Source organism: Falco rusticolus, chromosome 14 (genome assembly GCF_015220075.1).
Source record: "Falco rusticolus isolate bFalRus1 chromosome 14, bFalRus1.pri, whole genome shotgun sequence".
NCBI lineage: Eukaryota > Metazoa > Chordata > Aves > Falconiformes > Falconidae > Falco > Falco rusticolus.
The window spans coordinates 4,931,676-4,955,341 of record NC_051200.1 but is presented as its reverse complement, the minus strand read 5'-3'; the positions used below and the strand labels follow the sequence as shown (position 1 = coordinate 4,955,341).

Sequence of the window (23,666 nt, the reverse complement as noted above, 5' to 3'; positions counted from 1 at the left end):
CCAAAGATCAGACTGAAAATTAAGATTAATAAAATGCATTAAATCTGTTTCAGAAGAGTTGTGGATATAAAACATGGCAAGGGGGAAAAAATAAAGGTACAGCTTTTGAATCAACAGGAAAACACTCCAGAAAAACTTTGGGAAGAAATATGAAAGAAGACAATAAACAATTAGAAATGTAGAATGCTGAGAACCAATTTTAACAGCAGCAGGATCAAGTCCCACACTGAGAACTTTGAGAAGAAGCTCCATTATGCCAATGTAAATTCTCACAAAGACTGCAGGACACCCATTTAGGATAGTGAGACTATAAATTACACATCAGTTGTCCCAAAGAATATTATGAAAGCCAAAAAAGAATGAAGTCGGCAGAACAATTCAATACATGAGCTGAGGGTCCAAAGAAACTGAAAGACAGAGATTTAAAGATGTCTAATAACCTCATGTCTCAATAACCATGAAAATGCTGTGCTAATTGAGATTTTCCCTTTTCCTCATCTGGAGAAAGCTCCCATCCTTTTCTTGTGTACCAGCAGATAAGAAACCAGCAAGACTCTTCAGTATTTGGACTGTCAATCAGTCCAAGAGAAGAAAAGAAAAAGGAAAAGAAGAAAATGCTAGAATCTAGTAACTTTCTAGAGGATCAAGCTATGATGGAACACTAGAGTATTATCTCATGCTCTTTCCATAACAGAATAAGTTTCACTTACCTTTTCTCCCTTCTCTCCTTGAAAGCCTAGTCCCATGTTACCCTAGGAGAGAAAAAAAAACCAATGATGAATGAATAATAAACCAACCACAACAGCAGCATCACTATCATCTAGGCCCACAGCACTGTTAAAAAAGCCAACGAGCAGGTGTAGAAGGAAGACAGGAGAGGTAGGTACTTACTTTTGGACCTGGTGGCCCAGGGGGACCCATTGGACCCTAAAAGTGAACAAGAGCAAGATTTTATTTCTTTTGACTTAATTAGGATACACACAATTGGAGCAATGATGGGATCTGCAGTGGTACCTGAATTTTCATCTCTTGCCTCCAAAGCAAAATTAACTGATACACATGATCTTCAAGTCTTCACATCTATAACAGTGTATTCCCTCTGAGGAAGTGCTCAGAATAGTATGATGTAGGGTCTGTAGACAGCACTTTAGGGCTTTGCTGGAACCCTCGTTGATGACTGCTGCTCCGCACACTGCTCCAGAGAGGAGCCTTCCCTTTTGGGATTAGATTAAACTACCAAAGTTCAAGTACCCTACGCCTGAAGTCAGCTGTGCTACTCCTTTTAGATGCACACACGCTTTTGCTCATTGTCATGATGCAAATACAAACAAGGAAGGAAAACTGCCAACATTTGAACTTTTCTGTCAACAAGTGCAACAGTTGAGGTCTCTTACCTGAAAACCTGGTAATCCTATAGGGCCTGCAGAACCTACAGGACCTGGAAAACCTTTTGGGCCCTATAAGAACAACACAGGAAAAATACAGAATGTGTAGCACTTACCCCATCAAACCCCAACCAAAGACAAAGTGAGTCTCAGGAAACATTAAGTAATATCCCCTGATTAAGTATGTTGATTTAAATACTGTAACAATCCATTTCATATTATCAAATGCATCTTGAAAATTAAAGTTACAGAGTTCAAAGGTAGAAGACAGTTTGATTTGAAAAATGAAAAATGGAGCAGATAACAGCAAAAAATCTGACTTCCCCTGCCAATAAGTGGATCCACTCCTACCATTACAAAGCTGGAATTGCTCATGCTACTGGGGTCACACATATAAATACATGGCCCACTAATTTGAAAAGCATCCCTGAGAACCAATACAAGAAAAAATAACTAGTTAATATTCTTTAAAATCATAATTCTCCAAACTAAATGACTTACAGAAATTCCATCCAATCCAGGAAGACCATTTTCTCCCTAAAAATTATAAATGCATAAGTAAAAATTACACTATTTTATTGCAACAAACTATAAGGAACATTAAGTTTTGTAAAAATAGCAATATTTGCTGTTAGTTAATATTAGCTCAAGCGTAAATGGGAAAATATTTTGACACCTGTGCTTCCATGTTTCAATTGGGTAATGGAAAGATTCCAAACCTCCAGGGAAATTACAACCAGTTTATTTATGGGTAACGAGAGAAACTAAAGTGGCATGAAAAAAAATTGTATTAATTGTAAAAAACTGGAAAGTACACTATAAAAACTTCCAGTACAAAACCACTATAAAAATACATAAAAGTATATCATTAGTATATCAAATTATCTGTACTTCCCATAAATACTGAAGAAATAAAGATCTATTGAACTTTTACCACTTTATGAGTGTTTATGATGTGGGTAGAATTTTAGAAAAGTTCTTCATTTCAACCAATAAAGTCAGTGTGAGGCAGCTTACGTGACAGAATAAAATATTTTCAGTATTTAATGAAGCATGAGGCTGCTAAACATTGCTGAATTCAGTACCACAAGAGGTACTGAATCCTTTGTAAATTTATTCCAAACCTAGTACTCCTGGCAAAAATCAAAACCATGGTAAGGCGGTGAGTGTTTGTTTCAAGGCAACAAAGAACCAAATCTTTTATATAAGCATATTCAAGAACGCATTCGCTGTTCTGAACAATAAACTGAAATCGTCTCTCCGTCGTTTGTATTTTCTGTATAGGAAAGAAAATTACAGACTTGATACAGACATTTCAGGGTGAGGTTCTTATTAGAGAGAGAGTAAAATCCTGACTTCACAGCAGCAAAGGATGCAATACTCTAAGTGGGATATGATATTCATGTATTTAAACCGAGAATGTGACTGATTGCTTACTGGTACCTCCCAGTACAAAAAAAGCTAGGAGGCAGCTGGGATCTCACAGCAGAAATATTAACAAGCACATGTGAGTTTCCTGAGATGTTATCTCAACAAACTTGGCACATGGAAATACATCAGTTACGTGAAAGTTCAAGGCGTAGGTCAAGGGCCCTTTGCTACATCTGCATCTAGAAACACACATGCTACCTCACATAAGTCAAGACAAGCTTACAAGAAATTCCTCACATCCATGGTTCGACACCACAAACGAATGGTGCTGGCTCTCCAGAGACAAGTGATGGACCAGCAACTACACTGAACAGTAACAGGATGAGCAATGTCCCAGCATCCCAGTATGGGATGAACAAGAACTCTGCAAAGACCAAGCAATTCCAAGTTCTGAGACTATTCTGTGTGGTCATTACTGAAGTTCTCATAAGGCCTTTTTCACAGCTCTGCGTTCATATATACCCAGCATACCCACGTCTAGCATCATGAGCAATCTAACCTGCAGCATCAGTGCTGCAGTCTGTAGGACATAAGTGTTTCTTGTACTGCATTTTTGCCTATGGGATGACAAGTCTTACCTTCATTCCTTTAAGGCTGCCTTGAGCAAAAACAGGTTCTCCTTTAAGGCCTTTTGGGCCAGGACGACCCTGATTTTTTAAAAAAAAAAAAAAAAGAAGTGTCAGAAATAAATTTCTTGAAAAAATATTTAGTTTTGAAAGAATTTACATTCAGCATAATGAACAAGGCAAATACCTGGCTCCACTAAACTGCAAAAGTATCACTGCAGCTTTGTCAAGGGAGCTGTGGTATTATAAGAACTTAAGACTTCCTGCGGCTTTAGAAAAACAAGGTTCTGCAAACATTTTCTCTGGTATTTTCCTGTTTATATTAGATTTCCCTTTTATCTTAGGCCTTCAACAACTTTTAAGATCCTATTTGAATCTGTTTGACATGGTGTAACTCTCCTGGTCATATACACATCAATGCCACCCAGAGGGACTGTGACAGGCCTGAGCAGTGGGCCTGTGCGAACCTCATGAAGTTCAGCAAGGCCAAGTGCAAGGTCCTGCACGTGGGTTGGGGCAATCCCAAGCACAGGTACAGGCTGGGCAATGGATCGAGTGGATTGAGAGCTGTCCTGAGGAGAAGGACTTGGGGGTATTAGTGGGTGAAAAACTGACTATGAGCTGTCGATGTGCGCTGTCAGCCCAGCCAGCCAACGGTATCCTGGGCTGCACCAAAAGCAGCGTGGCCAGCAGGTCGAGGCAGGTGATTGTGCCTCTCTGCTCTCCTGAGCCCCCTGCAGCGCTGCGTGCAGCTCTGGGGCCCAGCACAGGAAGGACACGGACCTGTCGGAGGGAGGCCGGAGGGGCCATGAAGATGCTCAGAGGCTGGAGCAGCTCTGCTGTGCAGACAGGCTGGGAGAGTTGGGGTGGTTCAGCTTGGAGAGGAGAAGGCTCCAGGGAGACCCTGCACAGCCTGCCAGTGCCTGACGGGGGCTGCAGGAAAGCTGGAGGGAGCTTTCACAAGGGCATGTAGTGATAGGACAAGGGGCAACGGCTTTAAACTGAAAGAGGGGAGATTTAGATGAGCTATTAGGAAGAAATTCCTCACCGTGAGGGTGGTGAGACACCGGCCCAGGCTGCCCAGAGCAGCTGTGGGTGCCCCATCCCTGGCAGTGCCCAAGGCCAGGCTGGACGGGGCTCTGGGCAACCTGGTCCAGGGGAAGGTGTCCCTGCCTGTGGCAGGGGGTTGGAACTAGATGGGCTTTCAGGTCCCTTCCAACCCAAACCAGTCTGTGATTCTATCTCTTGTTAACACATTAAATCACCAAATTTTGTTTAGAATTAATGAGAGAAAAAACTGATAGACTGCATGAATCTGAAAGAGCTGCCCTTATAATTCTAGATTTACCCAATTCATTCTAATCTGATCATCTCATCCAACTTATCTGACATGATTTCACTTAATTGCCAAATTAATTTGAGAGGGGTTGGCTGATCCAAGCAGCTTTCTTGATAAAATGTGATCCTAGAAGCATTACAAAATAGAAATGTGAGCAGCAGTTACAAGTAAATCAGTTACTTTAGAAAACAGTACTTTAATTTGACCTTACTGTTTCTGTATTTTTCAGCATCATATTAATTTCAGGTCTGGAGAACTTGTAAAGATGTCTTAGCACAGTTTAGAAATGTTGAAATAAATGGCATCATTTACACCCGCCAGCTGTGCTTTCTTCTTCTTCTTCATGTATACGTGCAAAGGAATTCCATTACATGTACAATTAGTCACATGACCTGTGTTTGTAAGATCAGGCTTTGAATGTGAACAAATATTCAAAAATTTGTCAAATGATTTAACACCAAGTCAAATACTTTTTGCTTACACTTCAAAAATAACCACACACTCCTATAAAAGACTATAAGTCCCAAAAGCATCTAAGCGTAGAGTTCTTTAAACTAATCCTATCCATTCTTAAACTCAACCCTATCCACTTAAAACATGACCCAGCTACCTCCCCTTCCTCTGCAGTCAATGCAGAAAAATGGGTATCTCCAAAGACATTTCACCCTGAGAGGTAGATGGGGAGAAGCGCTCTTACAAGTACCATTCTCTGTAAGAGGGGAGATGAATAGATAAGATACTTAACTTCAAGATGTCTAATGCAGCCTAGATAAAACTCCAATCTGATAGAAAAGTGTTTTCAAAAGTAAAACATGTACCCTGGAAAAGTAAATCCTATTGTCACTCAGTGAGAGTGAAGCTTTTGACTATCTTCAGACCTGAAAGAAGGCATCCAATATTTGATACATAGACTTGAACATGTGGTAAGATCCTTTCCTGAAGCAGCATCCACTAACTTGAAACATGCCAGGTGGAAGATGTTTGACACTGTGTTTCTTAAAACTTCATCATGGTTTCTTCCGTGTTAGCTTAAATACTGCCACTGACAATGGTATAACTTGGTGTGGGAGCATACTGAATTCACAGGATCATCCCCAGAGTGGAATTTCAGTAAGAAAATGATACTGAGCTCTAACAGTGCTTATGGTTATTAGGGTTCTTCCCAAGTACTTGGGAGTTACTATTCCAACAATGGCAGGAAAAGCAAATCCTAGCTTAGTGACTACAGAACACCACATTCAAGTTGGGACGTACAGGCAACCCAGGCAGGCCAGGAAACCCATCTGATCCAGAAACGCCGGGACTCCCAGTGGTACCATTGCAGCCATCGAGGCCAGGCAGACCTCTAGGTCCAGATTGCCCAGGGTGACCCTGTGTAAACGGGAAAAAGAGAGAATGACTGACAGGATACATTATCTCATTAGTAATACTGTCCCCAGAAAATTGATATCTTCCAAATGGCAACACAAAACAAAACACACAACTCCCACTCAAGGTCAGCGAATGGCAGACTGCAACAGAACTACCTTCTTCGGCCAGCATTGTTTATCCTCCCCAAAGCTTCAATCCTAGAACATTGGCTGCATTCATTTAATTACCTTTTTCTCCAAGGGATAATTTCCTGAAGTACATAACTTGTGCATGAGTAGGTCCCAAAAGGGCAATACTCATCCCACCGCAGTCTGAAACATATGGCACGTAACACAGTGTAGAACAGCACGCGAGGGTGCACCTGACACCAGGATGGGAGTTGCTCATGTAAAAACAAGGGCAGAGGCAGACTTGACAATACTCAGCATTTATAACTGCACTCTGCTTAAAGTTTCAGTGACTTCTCTTCCTCTCCAGCGTGGATTCTTTGCTTTAATAGTTCAACAGATGTTACAGCTCCAACATCGGGCATTCAGGCAAAACAGCTTTTCTTGTTATATTAAACTTAAAATCTTAGGCAAAGCAACTGGGAGAAAGACTCAATTAAACTAACAGCATTTAAAAGACTGAATTTGTAATGGTCCATTATTAATCAAGCAGAGTAGAATGTAAGTGTACCTAATTCTGATTTCACACATATTTAGCCCTAGTATAGCTCTGTTAATTTGACTGGAGTTATTCAGCATGGTACCGGTGCAAAGGAGATCAAAGTTTGAGACTATAGTTACTTATTCTTCAGTGTCATACAGCTATGTGTAGGCAAAACACGGAAAGGCAGAACTGTCAGCCACACTGCCCAGGTTTCAAGCAGCTCCTTATTCTACCCTTCTCATAGAAATGAGTTCTGTGGCACTCAAAGGTGGCATTTTGTGGCAGGAATTAAAATGAAACTTATGGAGATAGTATCAGTAACTGACAGTTCTCCCCCTCCCCTCTGTACACCCTGATCTTGACTCATCCCAACAGTACGTTTGTTTGATCCCAAAGATTCATCCTTAAGATATGGCATTAAACAAGTTATGACTCACACTAGGAAAGTAAAAAAAATAAACATGGATAAAACGGAGATAAAGCAGAACATTAACAATTCTTCATGCCTGACACTTAAAACAAAACACATGTGTGATGCAAAAGGTCTTCCCAGTCCAAGCCAAGAGCATATGCTCTGACCAAACCCAATAAGAACTTTGCAGTAACGTAAAGCCTTTTATCTAAGGATCTTAAAATGCCTTGCAAAAATGTGGGAATGCTATAATTTTCATTTTACGGATATGAAGCTGGAGCACACAGTAGCAGTGACTTTCCCAAGGATGCAGAGCAACTTAGGCCGTAATTACGTAAATACTCAAGCTGATCACCGGTCTCAGCTGTTGCCAGGAGGGCCATTGCACACTCCTGCTTACTCACACCTACCTTTTCCCTGTGTTGGCACAGACACAGGCAGAATAGGCGAGTTGGAGCAGGAAACCAATACAGCAGAGAAATAACTGTGCTGTTTCTTAATGAGGTTAATTTTCAGCCAGATGAGTTCCTTGGTCCAGCTCATTTGGCAACTGCTTTGCAATTTGTGCCAACAAAATGGAGAGAAGGGGAGAAAGCCCAGATCTGCTCTCTGTCAGTCAGTAAGGTGCAAAGTGAATGAATGTGAAGTGTGTCTCCACTACAGGATCACGGCAGCTCACCCAGACAAGTATAAATTTGAGATTAAACAAGGCCTCAGGACATGGAATGAAGTCATCTTAAACCATTAGCATCAGGCATCACTGCATACATAGCACCAGTTGCCCTGACGATTTGTCAAAACACTCACATGGTGTTCAAGCAGGGACTTGCCAGGCCCTAGTAAAGTGACAGGAGAAGGCTGAAGCACCAATTAAGTGCCACTTAGGTTTGTCTCTTAGAAACTATTTCATTTGGTTCCCGAAGCTGGAACAAATCAGTGGCAGCCCACCTCCTCCGTTCATGTGGAACGTCATAGCCAAGAGCAGCAAGTTTCTGACAGGACAGGCTGTAACAGCAGAGGGAGGCCAGAGTGGCCAGTGTCTACCAGGTCTTTCACTTTGTTCACAGCACCAACGAAACCAGAAGCTACGTGGGACAAGTGCACATGTATCTGGTTACAACATAAGGTGACCAGCTGCAAGATTTAGTGAAGCTGAATGGCCAACATCTGCCCCTCAGAGCCGGACAACAGGGAGCCAAGCGCTAAGCCTTTAGTGCTGGCCAACAGCCAGCCCATGGCAGGCAGCTGACTGGTGGCCTCATGTCTTGGGAAACACTTTGGGTGAGATCTCCTAACTCTTGGACCAACACAGCCTGCAAGTGGCCCAAAGGATTTTGGTATCTTCTTAATATGTGAGAAGGGCTCACAAGGAGAGGACATAAAGTTTGCTGACCACAGTGATTTCTTATGTGTATGAAATAAATCTGTGTTCCCGTCACTTAGTCCCACGGCATCCATGTCTGTGTTTCTGAGCCAAAGCATGACACAGACACACACCCCTCCGCTGTCTCTTTTGCTTTAGGGAAAAACATCCACAGGATTTCCTACTTTCTAGCTATCCTGCTATCACAGTTTGCAATGTTTTGTTTTAAGAACCTTACTTGAGGAGATACTGAGCACCCACAACTGACTTCCTTGAGAGCTGTAACGTTCTGGCTTAAATGAACCTTTCCCCCAGGGATTTAAAATACTGATTTAAAGAGCAGTTTTGACCTGAAACCTGGTGGTTAATAGTTTCACTGCTCTCACCTCCTCCCATTCCTGTTTGGCGGATGTGCCAATTCAGCACGAGCACCTCAGTTGACTAAGGCAGAAGGCTTTTACAGGGTTTACTTATACATGGCAGGGTGAGTTGTTCACAGACCTGAGCTAAAACACAGGCTGGAGAGATTGCTTGTGCTCTCTGCTCTCACAAAAGGAGACATTCCCTCTGAGACAGATAAAGAAACTTGAACTGTTCATCCAGGCACTTGCTTTATCTGACTCTTGCTCATATACTAACACTGTGATTCCAGGGGGCCTCTTTTCTAAATCAAACAGCACAAAGGTGATCCCAACAGGAGAGCTCAACAAATACTTAAAAACAGGGAAACAAATGCAATTAAAAGTGAACACAAAACTAATTGATTACGCAGTTTCATGGATTGCTATGGCAAAGCGGTCTTTTTACAGCCATCACCAAGTGCTTATGTTTTGTCTAGAAGGGTCACAGAATAGAGAACTCTGTCTCTCCATGTAGCTCTAGCTTTCATGGTACAGACAAGGGCTCACTTTTCATAGAAGTATTTCCTTGGATAGTTCACGAAAGGCTATATACATCTCCCATCTCCAGTTCCAGCCTTTGCCAGGTGTCCTTGAATCTTGTCCTACAGGAAAAAATAAACTTCCCGAGCAGGGCTAAGGATTTGAGAGTTTCTTCTACAGTGTGACGTGAAAGGCTAGCAATAAACACATGTAGCTGCTGTATTTACTAGGTTAAAGGGATTAGGCAGGCCAGCTGCAACAACATGATTCACTTGCCACCAGCATTGGCCCAGGGAAGGAACTCTGTGGAACACCACTTCCCTTAAGGTCAATAGTGGGATTCCCCTCTGAATCACAGCCTTACAGTCCTTTGGTCATGACTAAAATACCTGCCCATGTTAGCATGAAGAATCCCTCTTCGTATTTACATGTTAATTCTTGTGCAGAGATAGCAATACATTTTTACTTCTCTTTTACACGCATCAGCACACACGTGCTCTCTCTCCTTTGCTCTGCATTTCATCCATCCATATGATGTACATATGTTCATAAAAATTTCACAACAAACCTAAGCTACTCCCTTATCCTGAAATGCAACTGGCAAAAGCATAAATATTTTCTCAAGCAGTGAGGGATGCTATTTTCACCCTAGAATAGAAGTATTTATCACAATGGCTAGAACATAAACAGTACAAACTAGCTGCCCTTCCCCCTTATTCTGTCCTGCAACGGTCACACAGAAGACTCACAGTAGTGAGCACTTTGCTGTTTATGACCAGCAAAACCTGCCTCTTTCCCATGAGCCCACCTGCAGAACACTGTAAAGCAGAGAGAGGTCTGCATATGCTGGAGGCTTTGAATCCTCTCATTTACCTCCCCTACTCCTTGGAATGCCTGTTGCTGCCAACTACCTGGCAATGGCTGTTGCTGTATCTCTGCCTCCCCTCACTGTTGGGAATCCCCTTTCTCCAGAGCCTCATCTGAAAAAGTATCCCGAGAACAGCATGTTCCCACAGTGTGTTCAATTAAATTAAGTATTATGGGAACAGCTTGTTCTCTTCAGAGCTAGAGAGTTGGCTGGTGGGAAAAGAAAAAAACAGCAGCAAGGGAGTAGAGCAGGAGAGAAAACAGGCAAGGATGAGCAGAGGGGGAGAGAAGGACAAGGGCCAGGAAGGAACTGGAATCAAACAGGCTCATTTACAGGGCCAAATGTGCATTTTCAGCCAATACCTCAAAACAATTCAGTTTTTGATAGGAAGTAAGAAAACATGGCTCAACTGTTGAAGCTCTTGGCCAGCTGAGGAAATAGAGAAGATGAGAAAGAGCATGAGTATAGTCTGAAGACACAAGGATACAGAAGATGGAAAAATGTCATCAAGAAAAGAAAAAGAATTCTAATACCAGAAGGAGAAAGCAGGATGAGCTGAATAGTTTAGAGTGAGCAAGGAAGTCTGCAGCAACTTCTAAAGCTGGCCCAGCTAAAACTCCCCTGAGGTAAATTGTACAACATCTTCGGGGAACACCAAAGCAGAAGAAAGCTGGTCAAAACACTCTAGGCACATCATTTGTTGAAAGGAAACAACTGTCACTAGAATGTTAAAGATCCAAAGAATGAAACAAACAAACAAAAAAAATCCTGATGGCCAGGGAAAATGGCCACCTACACCTACCACCTGGAAAATGCAGCAATTTCTCTTTCCTGTCTTACGTTTCTGAAAGGCTTAGACCTAAACCAGAACTAGCACCTAGTGGAGAAAGAAGCAAGGATTCTCTGGAGGGCCTCAGCTCTAATCACTGTTTTCATTCACATCATAGCAAAAGAAGATTAAGGGAGACCTAATAACAGTTATCACATGCAAGAAGGCTACTACAAAGTAAAAGGGAACAATCTGCTCTCTGTGTCCATGACGAGTAAGATGTGAACTAAGAGGTTTAAGAGAAAGCAGAAAGAAAGACTGAAGCTAGACATTAGCAAAGCTTTTCTAACAAAGAAGTCAGTCTCCATCATCAGCAGGTTTTAAGAATTGGCTAGGAAACACCTAATGGCCTGAAGCACAGCTGACCATGCCCATTTGACTGTCTGAGGTCCCTTTCAAGTCCTCAAATCTATGATTTTATGATACAGTGTTTTCTAGACATGGTGCTGACAGAACACTGTGCTGAAAGAAAAGCTTACCAATGATGCAGTGGATCCCTGTGTAACTCAGGCTCCCTTCTTGAGATTTATCAACCTCCTATCTTTCCATAACAGGATCCAAACCTCTTACAAAACAGAACGGAATCACCATGTGGACTAACAAACATGGCCATTTCTCTCCAGGGAGAAGTGAGCACTTGTGAGATACACCATTCATGTGCTAGGACAGTCTCACTGTGCTTACGTGCTTCTGATTGTGACTAACATTCTGGTGATTTATATTTACATACGCAAACTTACCGGGATCCCATTGATGCCTTGAAATCCTGGAACTCCCATTGGGCCCTGAAGAAAAAGAGTATATGTTATATTTCACTTCATCAATCTGTGTATTTCAGTTACCTGTGAGATGCTTCTTGCTCCGACACTTCTGGTGATGGACTTTAGCTTTCAAAACCAAAAGGAGCAAACTATTTAATGCAGATCCTCTCTGATCGCAGGGGTCAGTGAAGACAGGAACTTGAGCATCTGAGCTTGACTAGATGCCAAATGAGTGTTTCAGGAACGTTTTAATCAGGCAATTTAAAGTTAAAATATAGTCTCCTACTGCACATCTGGGGAAAACAAGATGCCAGGAAAATAAACAATCCAGTATATGCTTAATTCTCAGTATCACACCTGACCTTCCAAGAGTTTCAACAGGACTTAGGAGTTTTTCTGTCTACACTTGGATAGCACCACCCAGGGATGTGCAGACCACGGTATTAACATCAGACCACCCCTGGCTAAGTTGCAAGTAATTACCACTCTCTTGGTTCTGCTGCTCTGCTCTGGATAGTAGCAAAACAGACTGTGTAAGCAGAATATCCAGATTAAACTGCTCTTCCTTTGGAAAGGTAAAGTATATTGCTTCCATGAAGGATAAAGAGATAGAATGCACGTTGGTATTGCATATGTATCCATTTAAATGGATAGAAACAGCAGTGCAAGGAAATTGGTTCCAATCATTAAAGGGCAGTTCCTATCCTGGGTTTCTGTGCCTTCCAAAATCTGGGTTTAAGGATTTCAGTGTTATCTGCTACAATTATGAAAATGCCATCACTCATATTGGCACTCAGTCCTTGTTTTGAATCTTCCATTGCCTTTTAGGTGAATGCGACACCAAAGCAATGACTTTCGTTGCCATCATGTTCAGTTTACTTGGTTCTTTGTCTTATGAGAAGGGGGTGTAACTACAGCATATGAAAGTGCAATTGAGCTAGTTTTCATTTAACTAGCTCACCTATCAGTAGCTGGGAAAACATGGAAGAAACTCTGCTCTGCATGTCCTGGTACCCAAACTATCTGTCTTTTTCTTAATTGTGCACATTACTTTTGCTTTTCTAGATACCAACTCAGGATCTTCTACACAGGAACCAGTTCCAGGTCTCTCTGAACACAGAGAGCCATGGTGTTCCCCAGGGCTCAGTACTGGGGCCAGTTCTGTCTAGTATCATTATCGATGACCTGGATGAGGGCACTGAGCGCACCCCCAGCCGGTCTGCGGAGGACACCAGGCTGGGGCAGTGCTGCCCTGCGGGGGGGCAGGAGGCCCTGCAGGGGGTCTGGGCAGGCCGGGCGAGGGGCCCAGGCCGGTTGTGTGAGGTTCAACCCGGCTCCGTGCCGGGCCCTGCCCGTGGGGCACAGCAGCCCCAGGCAGCGCTGCAGGCTGGGGCAGGGGGCTGGGAAGGTGCCCGGCGGGAAAGGGGCTGGGGGGGCTGGCTGGGCCGGCTGGGCAGGAGCCAGCCCTGTGCCCAGGTGGCCACGGGGGCCAGCAGCAGCCTGGCTGGTGTCAGGAACAGTGTGGCCAGCAGGACATGGAAAGTGCTTGTCCCCATGCACTTGGCACTGGTGAGACCGCACCTCCAACACCATGTTCAGTCTTGGGCTCCTCGCTTCAACAGGGACACAGAGGTGCTGGAGCAGGAAGGCAATGAAGCTGGTGAAGGGTCTAGAGCACAAGTCTTGTGAGCTGCAGCTGAGGGAACTGGGAGTGTTCCCACACAGATGCAGTGCTTAAGGACATGTTTTAGTGATGGACTTGGCACTGTTAGGTTAACGGTTGGACTTGATGATCTCAAAGGTCTTCTCCAACTTAAATGATTCTATGATTCTGTAGTGCGAGTAAACCCCATTTATCCCATGGCACGCGAACTGAAAGACTGCTTGCAACAGCAATACTCATTTGACTATGGTTCATGCACCAGGATGGCTACAATGTTCAGCAGCTTTAGGAACTGTATTCTCAATCAAAAATAAAAGTAGGGGATTCTCTAAAGACACTGATGAAATGCTGTTGTGTTCTTACCCCTGGGCAGATAGTCCAAGATTATCTTTATTCATTCAAAAATATAGGCAAGGCCACAGATCTATTGGAGGGACAGAAAAGTCACCATTGAGCCTACCTTGTCGCCCTTCTGTCCAGCTGGTCCAGGGGGGCCCACTGCTCCTCTCTCACCTTTTGCTCCTGGCAGACCTTCTGGGCCAGTGAATCCAGGTGCACCTATTGGTCCTTGAAGCCCAATAGGTCCTGGTCGACCCTAAAATACAATAAAAAATAAGTAGATGCATCATGTTCACAAACTCCTTTGTAATTACTCTATCCAACTCAATCTTTAATGCAATTTGATATCTCTCAGGGTAGCTAGGACATCCTAAAGTTTTCCCTGTACATTCTCAGATTAAGAATCTTCAGAGGTTATTTCAGCTAAGTCGTGAGTAATACCAAGAAATCTCCTCTTTTTCCTGAAAGATTTATTACTACCTATATTGCTGTAGGAAGGAACAGGGGAAAGCAAGTGTTTTGAGATCAAACTGGCTGCTGCTTCTTGAGTTTGCACCTCTATTTCCAAGCTGCAAAGTGCAAAAAGGTTTTGTTTATGCATTAAATGAAGCACAACAAAAAGATAAGGCAAAATGCAAGAAGTGCATGGGTCACATGCAGTCAGAAGGCACAGTTTATCGAGTATTTGAGACTAGTACAATGGTTGGCTCAACGTTGGGATCGACTGCACTGTGCTTTCCTGGTTAGCTTATAGTCAGGGCTGTGGATTTTGATTTCTGGAGCACAGAAAGAAGGGTGCAATGAGTGAGCAGTGCCCGAAGATGGCAGCGTTTTCTACAACTGCAGAGATTCACGTCGGACTGATGAACTTCATTGTTCTAGCGCTGCGTGGATGTGCAGAGTAGCCTGGTACTGCCTTCTGAAACAAGCCAATGTTTAAAAAAATTTGCTGTAGGTGCTTTGATTTTTTTATTAACCTCAGAAGCTGCCTCTTGGCAGCTGAACGCTTAACGCAGAGTTTTGTGTTAACATTTTTCAACTTTTCATTTGGATTGTTTAGAAAGAATTGGAGAGAGATCAACAGTCTCAGGTCCCAAAGTATCAGTAGAAAATGGCAGGTTTAGGGCTATGCTTTCTACTAGCAAGACAGGCTGGATTCCATGAAGTTATCCACGCAAAGAATCAAGCCTTACATTAAAAGATATAGAATGCAGGAGGAAGTTAAAAAAACCCAAACAAACCCACCCTCCTTTCAGTTCTCCTCTACACTCATGTCCATGGCAGTGTGTTTCCCTTCTATTCCCTAACTCCTTAAAACAGAAGGAATGCAGCTCCCTGCTGCAAGTGTTTTAGTAATCTCAGCTGGAGACATACAAAGTCCTGACTCCATGGCTTGGCAGGTAAAAGACTTTAGAGTTAATTTAAAAATGCATTTTTACACGTTAATCATCAAAGTGAAACAACCTGTAACTGATTTTGAAACTTCTTTTTCCAGGATCAGTTTTAGTACCCGTTTAGGCTAAAACATCTCCTCCCATAGTCTATGTTTCTTCTGTGCTGGAGCAGTTTTCTTTTAAAGCACAGCAATGCCCCTGTGTCGCTCTTTCTGTTGTGATTGTTTCAACCTGGCCTTTCAACTGAGGTCAAGTGCATGTTTTCTATTTCATACCTTTTCTGTCTAGACACTGTCCATACCGTGCACTTCCAGAGGTACAGACTCCCATCTGAAAAGGCTTTTCTGTTTATTATTTTTAGCTTTCTTCACTCTGGGCTAATTATCAATGGAATCCTTTATATTGGGAAACCATATGATCATAACATTAATCCCCAAATCTTCAGTGGTCCTTGGCAACCGTACAAAACAAGTAATGTTACGAAAATCACATGCTTTGCTCTCACTTGCAGCCCCAGCTTTACTTTTTTAACTTCCCTTAGTCACAAGCTATTCAGAGTCTTTCAGACAACATCTCAAAAGACATGGGTTGTGGACTGTTTACCTCAAGGCAACACAGCAGTGGAGACAAACCCTCAAAACTGGCACGTTACTGTTAGAGCCAGCCACCACCCACAAAGCCACGGCATCCAAGAGTCCACCAAGGTTTCTAGAGAAAACCCACTGTGAATTCTTCACTTGTTCGAATTGCTAACACTTCTGTATTCAATTACTTTGATTGTCTGGTTAATGACAGTGTTTCACAATGACTGGAACTGATAGGAATTACAATTTTAGGAGGCTTTTGTTTTGCTTTGCTGCAGGTCACTTGGAGAGAAATACATCTAGATGAGACAGTAAAGACCAGTAACTACACATTCTGCTTGTGTTCAGTTTTGCAGCTCTCTGACAGAAGAATCAAACATGTTCTTTCCCTTTTGCATTAGTGCCTTACAAGAAAGATTTTAACAGCACTTAAAGATTTTTTCAGTGCCTTAGAGTGTCACTAAACCATAAAGACACAGTAAAGTGCTTCTAATCTCTCTGATAATGTGATTATGCCATGATAATCAGGCTCTCAAGAATCCCTACTGTTTCTTTTGAAGTCTATGTGGATGGAAATCATGTTTTCTATGCTGAAACAAAGGACTTGCCTCCACTGCTAAAAAAGCAGCATTTTTCGTCACTCAGTAGCACTCCCATGAACTGTCCCAAGACAAAAGCATTATAAAGAGCAGTGCTGTGGTTTGCAGGAGCAATTCCCGGATAAAAGCACAATGAAGGCTCAGGTTTTACCACAAGGTAAACTTCCAGGGTTCAGCCCCAGGTGGAACTACTGTTTGACCTCAATGAGTTTACCTTGCGGTAAAAAGTTAAGTGCCTTGTCTTTACCATGCTTTGGCATCAGGTTGCTCTTACTTATCCAAAAGATAAAAAGAATAAAGCATCTCTCAGCAGGGAGGACAAACTTACACATAAAATGTGGATTACATCAAACTGAAACCACAGTGAATCAACAGAGCTCCCTATTTTTAATCTTTATTCTTTAATATATGTAGTCCAGTAGTCTGTAGAAAAGCCATGAGTAATTAACACAAATGGTATCATTTTGTTTTCCTGGCCGCATTACAACCGTTTTTAAAAAGGGGGAAAGTAAAGAACGCTCATAACACCAAGCAAGGGTAAAGTCTATGAAATTACTGTGACTGGTGAATGTTTTCTCAAAGGCCCGTTAGAATTTCATATATTTCAAAACCATGACCTGCATTCTCAAACTTAGTCGTGCACCAGGCCTTTACTACACAAGCAGCACTAAATGAGATGCCCATGTCTCTGTAACGAATACAACGCTGGTAAAAAAATGGCATTATTTCTTGATACACCATGGCATTTCCATAGATAATTTCAGGATTCTGACCAAGTTTATGCCACAAATTCAGGATGAGTCATATGCACCTCTGTTAGGTGCTCAGCCATTGTAATCTGCTAAAATTACAGAGATGTCCCAGACATTCAGGTTTCCATTCTCAGTGTGTGGTAACCAAGAGGAAAAAATGGCTGGGATAGGAACCTCCCATTCCTTCTGAATCGCCCCACTGTAGAAGGCAGTAAACCAAAATGGCCTGAAAATGCAATTTGATGGCAGTGTGTTTCAAGATGGAAAAGGTTCAGCAACATGTGCCTTCTTCCCTTCACCCTTTTCAATGCATCTGCATCCCAGGGTGTCACGAGGAAAGGCCGGTATGGTGGGTAACGATGGGGCCTCTCTACTGCTACACAATCAAATACATTACAGTTTCTCTATTGTCCATACCCCTTTTGCCAACTAATACCCCACATAAATTTTCGCCCACTGAAGCAGAGCTGCTACACGTAGCACTGCAAATTCCAAACATTCTTTTTTTTTTTTTTTCCCCCATTGCCTCTGTGAGCTTGGAGAATAAAGTGTAAATCTATTTGATTTGTCGCTGTGCAAAGGAACACACGTAGCAGTGGTATGGAACCACCGAACATGCCCCTTATTTCAGGGACAAAAAGGAAAAAAAAAAAGCGTGCTTGCTTACTTGGGGGACTGTTCTACTAGTCCCACTCACTACTAAATACTAGCTCAGTGATTCATCACCAAAAAAGGATACTGGAACTCACAAATGTGAGGTAAGTTTAGCAGGGCTAGTAACTAAGCAGAATACTACTAATCAGGTAGGGCAGAATTGATCCCTACTTCAGTTAGTAAATTCATAGACTGCCATATTTCAAGCAGCAAAGCATTATTATTTTTCTAAGCAAAATTAAGGTCCGGTGTATGAAAAGACCAATTGAATTTAAGGATATTCATGTTTTCTCAAACTAACACATAGTTCCCTCTTTATGAGAATTCAGCAACCACATTTTATAAAAAGGGTCTTATGTTTTCTACTTCTTCATCCGTTATTTCCCCCATAAAAAATGCTCTCTTGACACAAAATATTGCTAGTGACAAAGATTTACTTCATAAGCAAATGATTTGTAGTCTGAAGCATCTTATAACTGGTTGATTACATTAAGGCAAATCAAAAAGCCAATCATTAAATCGTTATAGCCCTAAAAATGTATCTCCTCATTTACTGCACACACTGAGCAGAACGTAGCCTGAAACTTTCAAGGAAGACCTGTGTACCTGGATCCCAGGTTGTACAGGATAGCTTGTACAATGGACTGATCCTTTGAGATGCTCTTTCACACAGGCAAACGGCATTACTCATGTCAATCAGGGCCATGGGATGCCACATTATAAAAAGCGATACACGACTCAACTCACGCTGAATGAAGGAAGCATCTACAGGAGATTTATCGGTGCAAGGCAGCATTGTCCCGTAGTGAGCACCATGACCTTGGCTAACCACTTCTACTTTCTACCTCCTTTTCCTCCCTTCTCCTCTTCGGTCTGCTCTGCCTTTGCTGCAAGATTCCTGCGGCAGTGGTTATCTCTGGCTAGATACACAGTGCCTAGCACAAGAGAGTCCTGGTCTCAACTGGGGCCCCACAGTTCTACTGTAATAATAATAATTACTGATGAAAAACCCTTCACTATTTTCCTAAATTACAGGTCAGGTATCCAGTGCCCTGCTCACATTCCAGAGTAAGTAATTATTTTCCCTACTGAAAAATGCTTTGTACTTTAAAATTATTCTTCAGGTTTTCTTCTAAAAACTTAAGAGAAATTCTTGTTCAAAATGGCTTCTTTATTTCTGTCATATGATTTACTGTTCCTCTACACAGCTTTTTACCCACACAGCATGAGATGAATACACCAAACTGTATATACACACAGAAATAAAGGACCAGAAAAAAATATTCTTGCAACAATCCTATTTCATTCATTGCCTTCCCAAAATTCTTGTAGGTTGTTTTTTTGTTGTTGTCTGGTTTTTTAGGAAGGGTATCAGGGTATTAATTTTTTAAAATTCTTAAGAAAAGAGACAAATTATTCCTGTACCATGTTAAATTTTCAGTATCATAATTCATTTTAGAAGTTTTCTGTTTATGGAAAGCAGCACTTCGCATGCCCACACTGCAGACTGTCAAGGCTGCTCTGGTCATCTCAGGAGCAATCTTTTAATGTAATAATGAGCAACTGCAGGCTGTTTCTCATAATAACTAGTTCATGTGATAAACTCCATTGTCAAAAAATACTTCTGTTATTTCCACTATGTCTGACTAGACATCATCACAAGTACAAAACGTAGGCGATTAAAAAAATGTGTGTGTGCATTTTTATATATGTATATACATACATATATATATATGTGGGTTTACACCCTATTTTTAAAGTGCTTTAATAAAATTGATGACATTTGACTCCATAAATCATTTGCTTCCTGAATCCTCTGCTTCAGTAACTTAATTAAAGTAGCAATGGAAGCTTTACCACATTATAAATATAAAAAGGCATACAAACCCTAGACTTTTTTTAAAAAAATCTTTATTTTTAAATTGGATATTTAAATCTCTGAAACCTTTCTTTTCTAGAATGCTCAATTTCCGGTTAAAAACTTTCTTGGAACATCCTGATTCAATCAATTCCCCATATTTGCTACTTCTATTTGTAGCATACAAAGAGACCATATACTTTTTCCCCACCACGGACAATGCCAGAAGGGATTTAGTGTTAAATTTAAGTAACTATTCCATTTTATACGTCATAACTACTTTAAAAGAAAGTGTGAGAGAGTTAAAGGATGACCTTAACTCAGATTGCTTTTTTGCTTTGATGTACTGAAATGTCCAAGTTAGAGATAAGAAAGTAAGAGCATGTGGGAAGGCTCCAGGCCACAGAGAACACAGATAACATGAAAGTAAGCGAAAGTCACTTGTGGGTTGTAACATCTGTGTGAGAGATGCACTGGCTAGGAGACAGCTTTCCTGCACTGCACCCTAGAGAGAAGGGGATCCACATCTAACACTGAGCATCATACAGCAAGACTGGCACTACAGAAATAAAAAGATATTAATCACAGGGATTTTTTAAAATAAAGAACAAGCAGCAGGATTTACAAACCATAGTGATGTCCTACCTTGCATTTCAATTAAATGAATAACTGTTGTATGAAAATGAGTTAAAGCTTATTTTTAAGGAGCTATGGTGTATATTTGAATGACATTTTCTTGCCCGTTTCATGACCCTCACTCAGAATTATGCCTTTATTTCAGCAAAAAACTGCATGAAACCGTTATCACAGTTTTCAGAGACTAGATACTGATGAATTGCATCCCAGAGCATCATCTCAGTAGAGGCGATCACCCTGAATCCCCATTTACCCACTGTTTGTTTAAGCTAATTGGCCATGAGGCTCAGGTGCTACATCCTCATCAGAGATGAGTTTTTCACCACTTGCCACAGGCAAAGGATTTTCTTCTAGCTTGACTGACATCTTTAGGGCCTTTTTGTGTTTTAAACTGGAAGGGAAACGCTCAGTTCCTACACAAATGGACAGGAATTCATGTAGACAGCATATGAGACTGACAACTGGCTCTACTCTGAAATCATGCACGTGTTTAAACCTGACTTAGAGGCAACTGAGGAAATGAGGCACGAATGAGGAGGTGAGTTACAGTAGGCAGGAACCGCTCCCACACCTCACGGAGCTCTGGCATTACATTACACTCATCACCATTCCAAAAAAATAGGGTTTATATTGAAAGGATGGATTGCACGATTGTGAAATCTTAGCAAAAATGCTGCAGCAAGTGAGGTCTAACTGACTTCAATTTACTTATGAACTAAGCATTTTTTTTATTTAACAAAAGAGCATAGCACAGCCAAAGATTTGAGTGGTTTATGAGATTTTATGGTCTTTTGCAACCTCAGTTCATCTTCTCTCCTTCAAGTCTTTGGTGCCTAATCTCTAAAAAATGTTTTAGAAAGCCTTTACAGTTCCCCGACCTGTTCACATAGGACAGCAGCTGTCATAACATTTTCTTGCCCTCAACTGAGGGAAGGGCACTTCTGAATACTGTGTACATCTCTTGATAGCAGCACGAGTCCTAAGCTGAATTTTAATATGAAAGAATTAGTTATTTCAGAAGAAAACACAGGGTTTCTCTAGGACTTCTTTCTATTTTCCTGATGGTTGCACAGGGAAGTAGACAAGGTAACATATGTAAAGCAATTTTTTTTGCCCCAGAATGCACACATCACCTCTGGTGACAGCGCGGCAGTAGAAAATGACCAAATGACAGCTCCTCAGCAGTCAGTCCCCAAAACAGAAGATGGGTAAAGCCTTGATACAGACCAGCAGGTATCTAAATCACTACTGCTCTAGCAAAATATCAGCTAACCGGTTCTAATTAGTTTTCATGTTTACTGAAAACTGCGTGAATGAAAAGAATAATTAAAATTGCTTCCTTCTGGAGTAACCCATAACGTTACACTACAGACAAGTGATGTGCAAAGAAGGGCAGCCCACAATTACTGCTGGCTTTGCTTCTTCAGCCTTACTGTCCTTACTTCTGGCAGTACTTTCATTGTCCTCAGAAATACTTTGCAGTCTGCTTTTACCTTTTGTGTTTACAGTTGTCTCTTACTCAATAACTTACTTGTTTCAATCAGATAACCAAACGGGATCACTTAGTTTCATCTCATATTTTAATTGTTTCTCTCTGTTGCTTTTCACAGGACAAACGATATGGATGAACTTTCTTGGACTTTCTAAAGGGCCTCATGCTAGAGACAAAAAACATGGGTGCACTTCAGACACACACTGGTGTTTATTAAATGAGATTATTCCATTTCCAACACCTGGCTACAGGCCTTCCAGTATGTGCTATGTGTGTGTATATATCTGTATATACAATATATATGTGTGTGTGTATATAGTCTCTCCAACAAATTTGGTAAGATCAAGCATTCTATTTTTCACAAACCATTTGAAGGAGTCATACCTAGCCCATACTGAGGAAGATACCACACTAATAACAGATATTAGTCAAGTCCCTTGGGGAAAACTGATACTGAATCATAGTGACTTCACGAGCAGTCACATCAGGTGTGCTGCCCACAAAGCCACAGCTTCTGACTCTCCTTAAGATACACCCTACAACACGCAAGTTTTTCAGGGATCTGCTACGGGTTTATGAGGAGAGAAGAACATGCAGCAGTGTGTTGTTTTCCCTTCCACTTAGCCCCAGAACCCTACAGAACAAACCAAAAAAGCCTGATGTGTTTCTAAAGAACTGTTTAACTGCACAGCTACAGTGAACTTTTTTGCGACCTCCCCCCTCTGGCTGGCATTTCCAAGCTGCCTTCTTCATGGACTCAAGTGACAGAAGATTCATTGTTGCAAAAAAATGTTGTCAGTAGAAAATTAGCTGTATTAAGTAGTGTACTGAACAAGTGAAATCTTGCCAGTGTCAGGCCTGTTAAGACCATTAAAGGGACATTGTATCTAGAAAGGCAGGGACGGTTCAGCCACATGCTGAAGCCGAACAGACTCCAAACTTCCTCAGGGTCCGCTGTGTCCAGATCTGTTAATTTGCTTCGGGCTCCTCTCCAGTCCTTTTTTTTTTTTTTTTTAAAACAACAAACCCAATTTTTAAACATCTAATTCCCCTTGCAAGCAAAGGCTGTGAAAAGTTAGTGTTTTCTTGAGACAGAGCAGGGATGTGGGCAAGGAGTAGATCTGGCAGGAGGAGACTGCCCCTACCAGCATTTTCCCAGTGGAACTATTCCTGAGCAGATGGGATGGTTTGGTCTTCCCTGTTGCACTGAGGGGTAGAGACGCTGACTTTCCTGCATCCCAAGAAAGCACTGGCTATGAGAGCCCAGGCTATGCACTCAGAAAGCAGCAGCCAAGCTCTCCAAGAAGCAAACAAGCAGGATGAACTGCACATCTCGGGACAACTCACCCTTCCACACACAGAATTCTCTGTCTGTAAGCCTCTACAGTACCCATCCAGAGCTGAGGGATGTTGAAAATGGAAGACTGAACCAGGAAGGAAGGAAACAGGGACCTGGTAACGAAAAGGTCAACAGTACCTCTCCGCTAGTTCACAGTTTCTAATACTACGTTATACCTACATTTGACCACTTTTGTCTTGCTGCCTGGGAACTGGAAATCAAGACACGTCCTGCTCCCCCAGTAACAGAGATAAGGAGATATCTCAGAGATAAGAAATAGACCCAGAAGGGTGAGGCAAAGAGAGGGAAAAGGAGTTAAGGAAGCCCCTTCTGCTCGGTGGATGATACAGACAATTTTCCATTTCCCTCATGCTGTGGGAACAGAGGGTGTCCTCTAGCACCAGAACTTCCCCAAACATGACATTCAACCAGTCACGAAAGGAACGAGGATGAAGAAACCAGTAATGAACAAAAAGAAAACCCTTGAGGTTTGCATGCA

The 23,666-nt window shown here is 41.9% G+C and overlaps 1 protein-coding gene across 2 annotated transcripts in view; it reads right to left on the bottom strand.

Annotated features, from left to right (window-relative positions):
- The window catches only part of COL4A6 (collagen type IV alpha 6 chain), a 141,106-nt gene that overhangs the window by 39,411 nt on the left and 78,029 nt on the right, over positions 1–23,666 (bottom strand). For both annotated transcript variants that reach the window (XM_037407924.1, XM_037407925.1), the window contains exons 4-11: positions 13,981–14,115; positions 11,837–11,881; positions 5,976–6,092; positions 3,395–3,463; positions 1,887–1,922; positions 1,395–1,457; positions 892–927; positions 711–752 (exon numbers count right to left, since the gene is read on the bottom strand). In XM_037407924.1, coding sequence (XP_037263821.1) covers positions 711–752; positions 892–927; positions 1,395–1,457; positions 1,887–1,922; positions 3,395–3,463; positions 5,976–6,092; positions 11,837–11,881; positions 13,981–14,115 — 543 coding nt within the window. The remainder of the gene's footprint in view (positions 1–710; positions 753–891; positions 928–1,394; positions 1,458–1,886; positions 1,923–3,394; positions 3,464–5,975; positions 6,093–11,836; positions 11,882–13,980; positions 14,116–23,666) is intronic.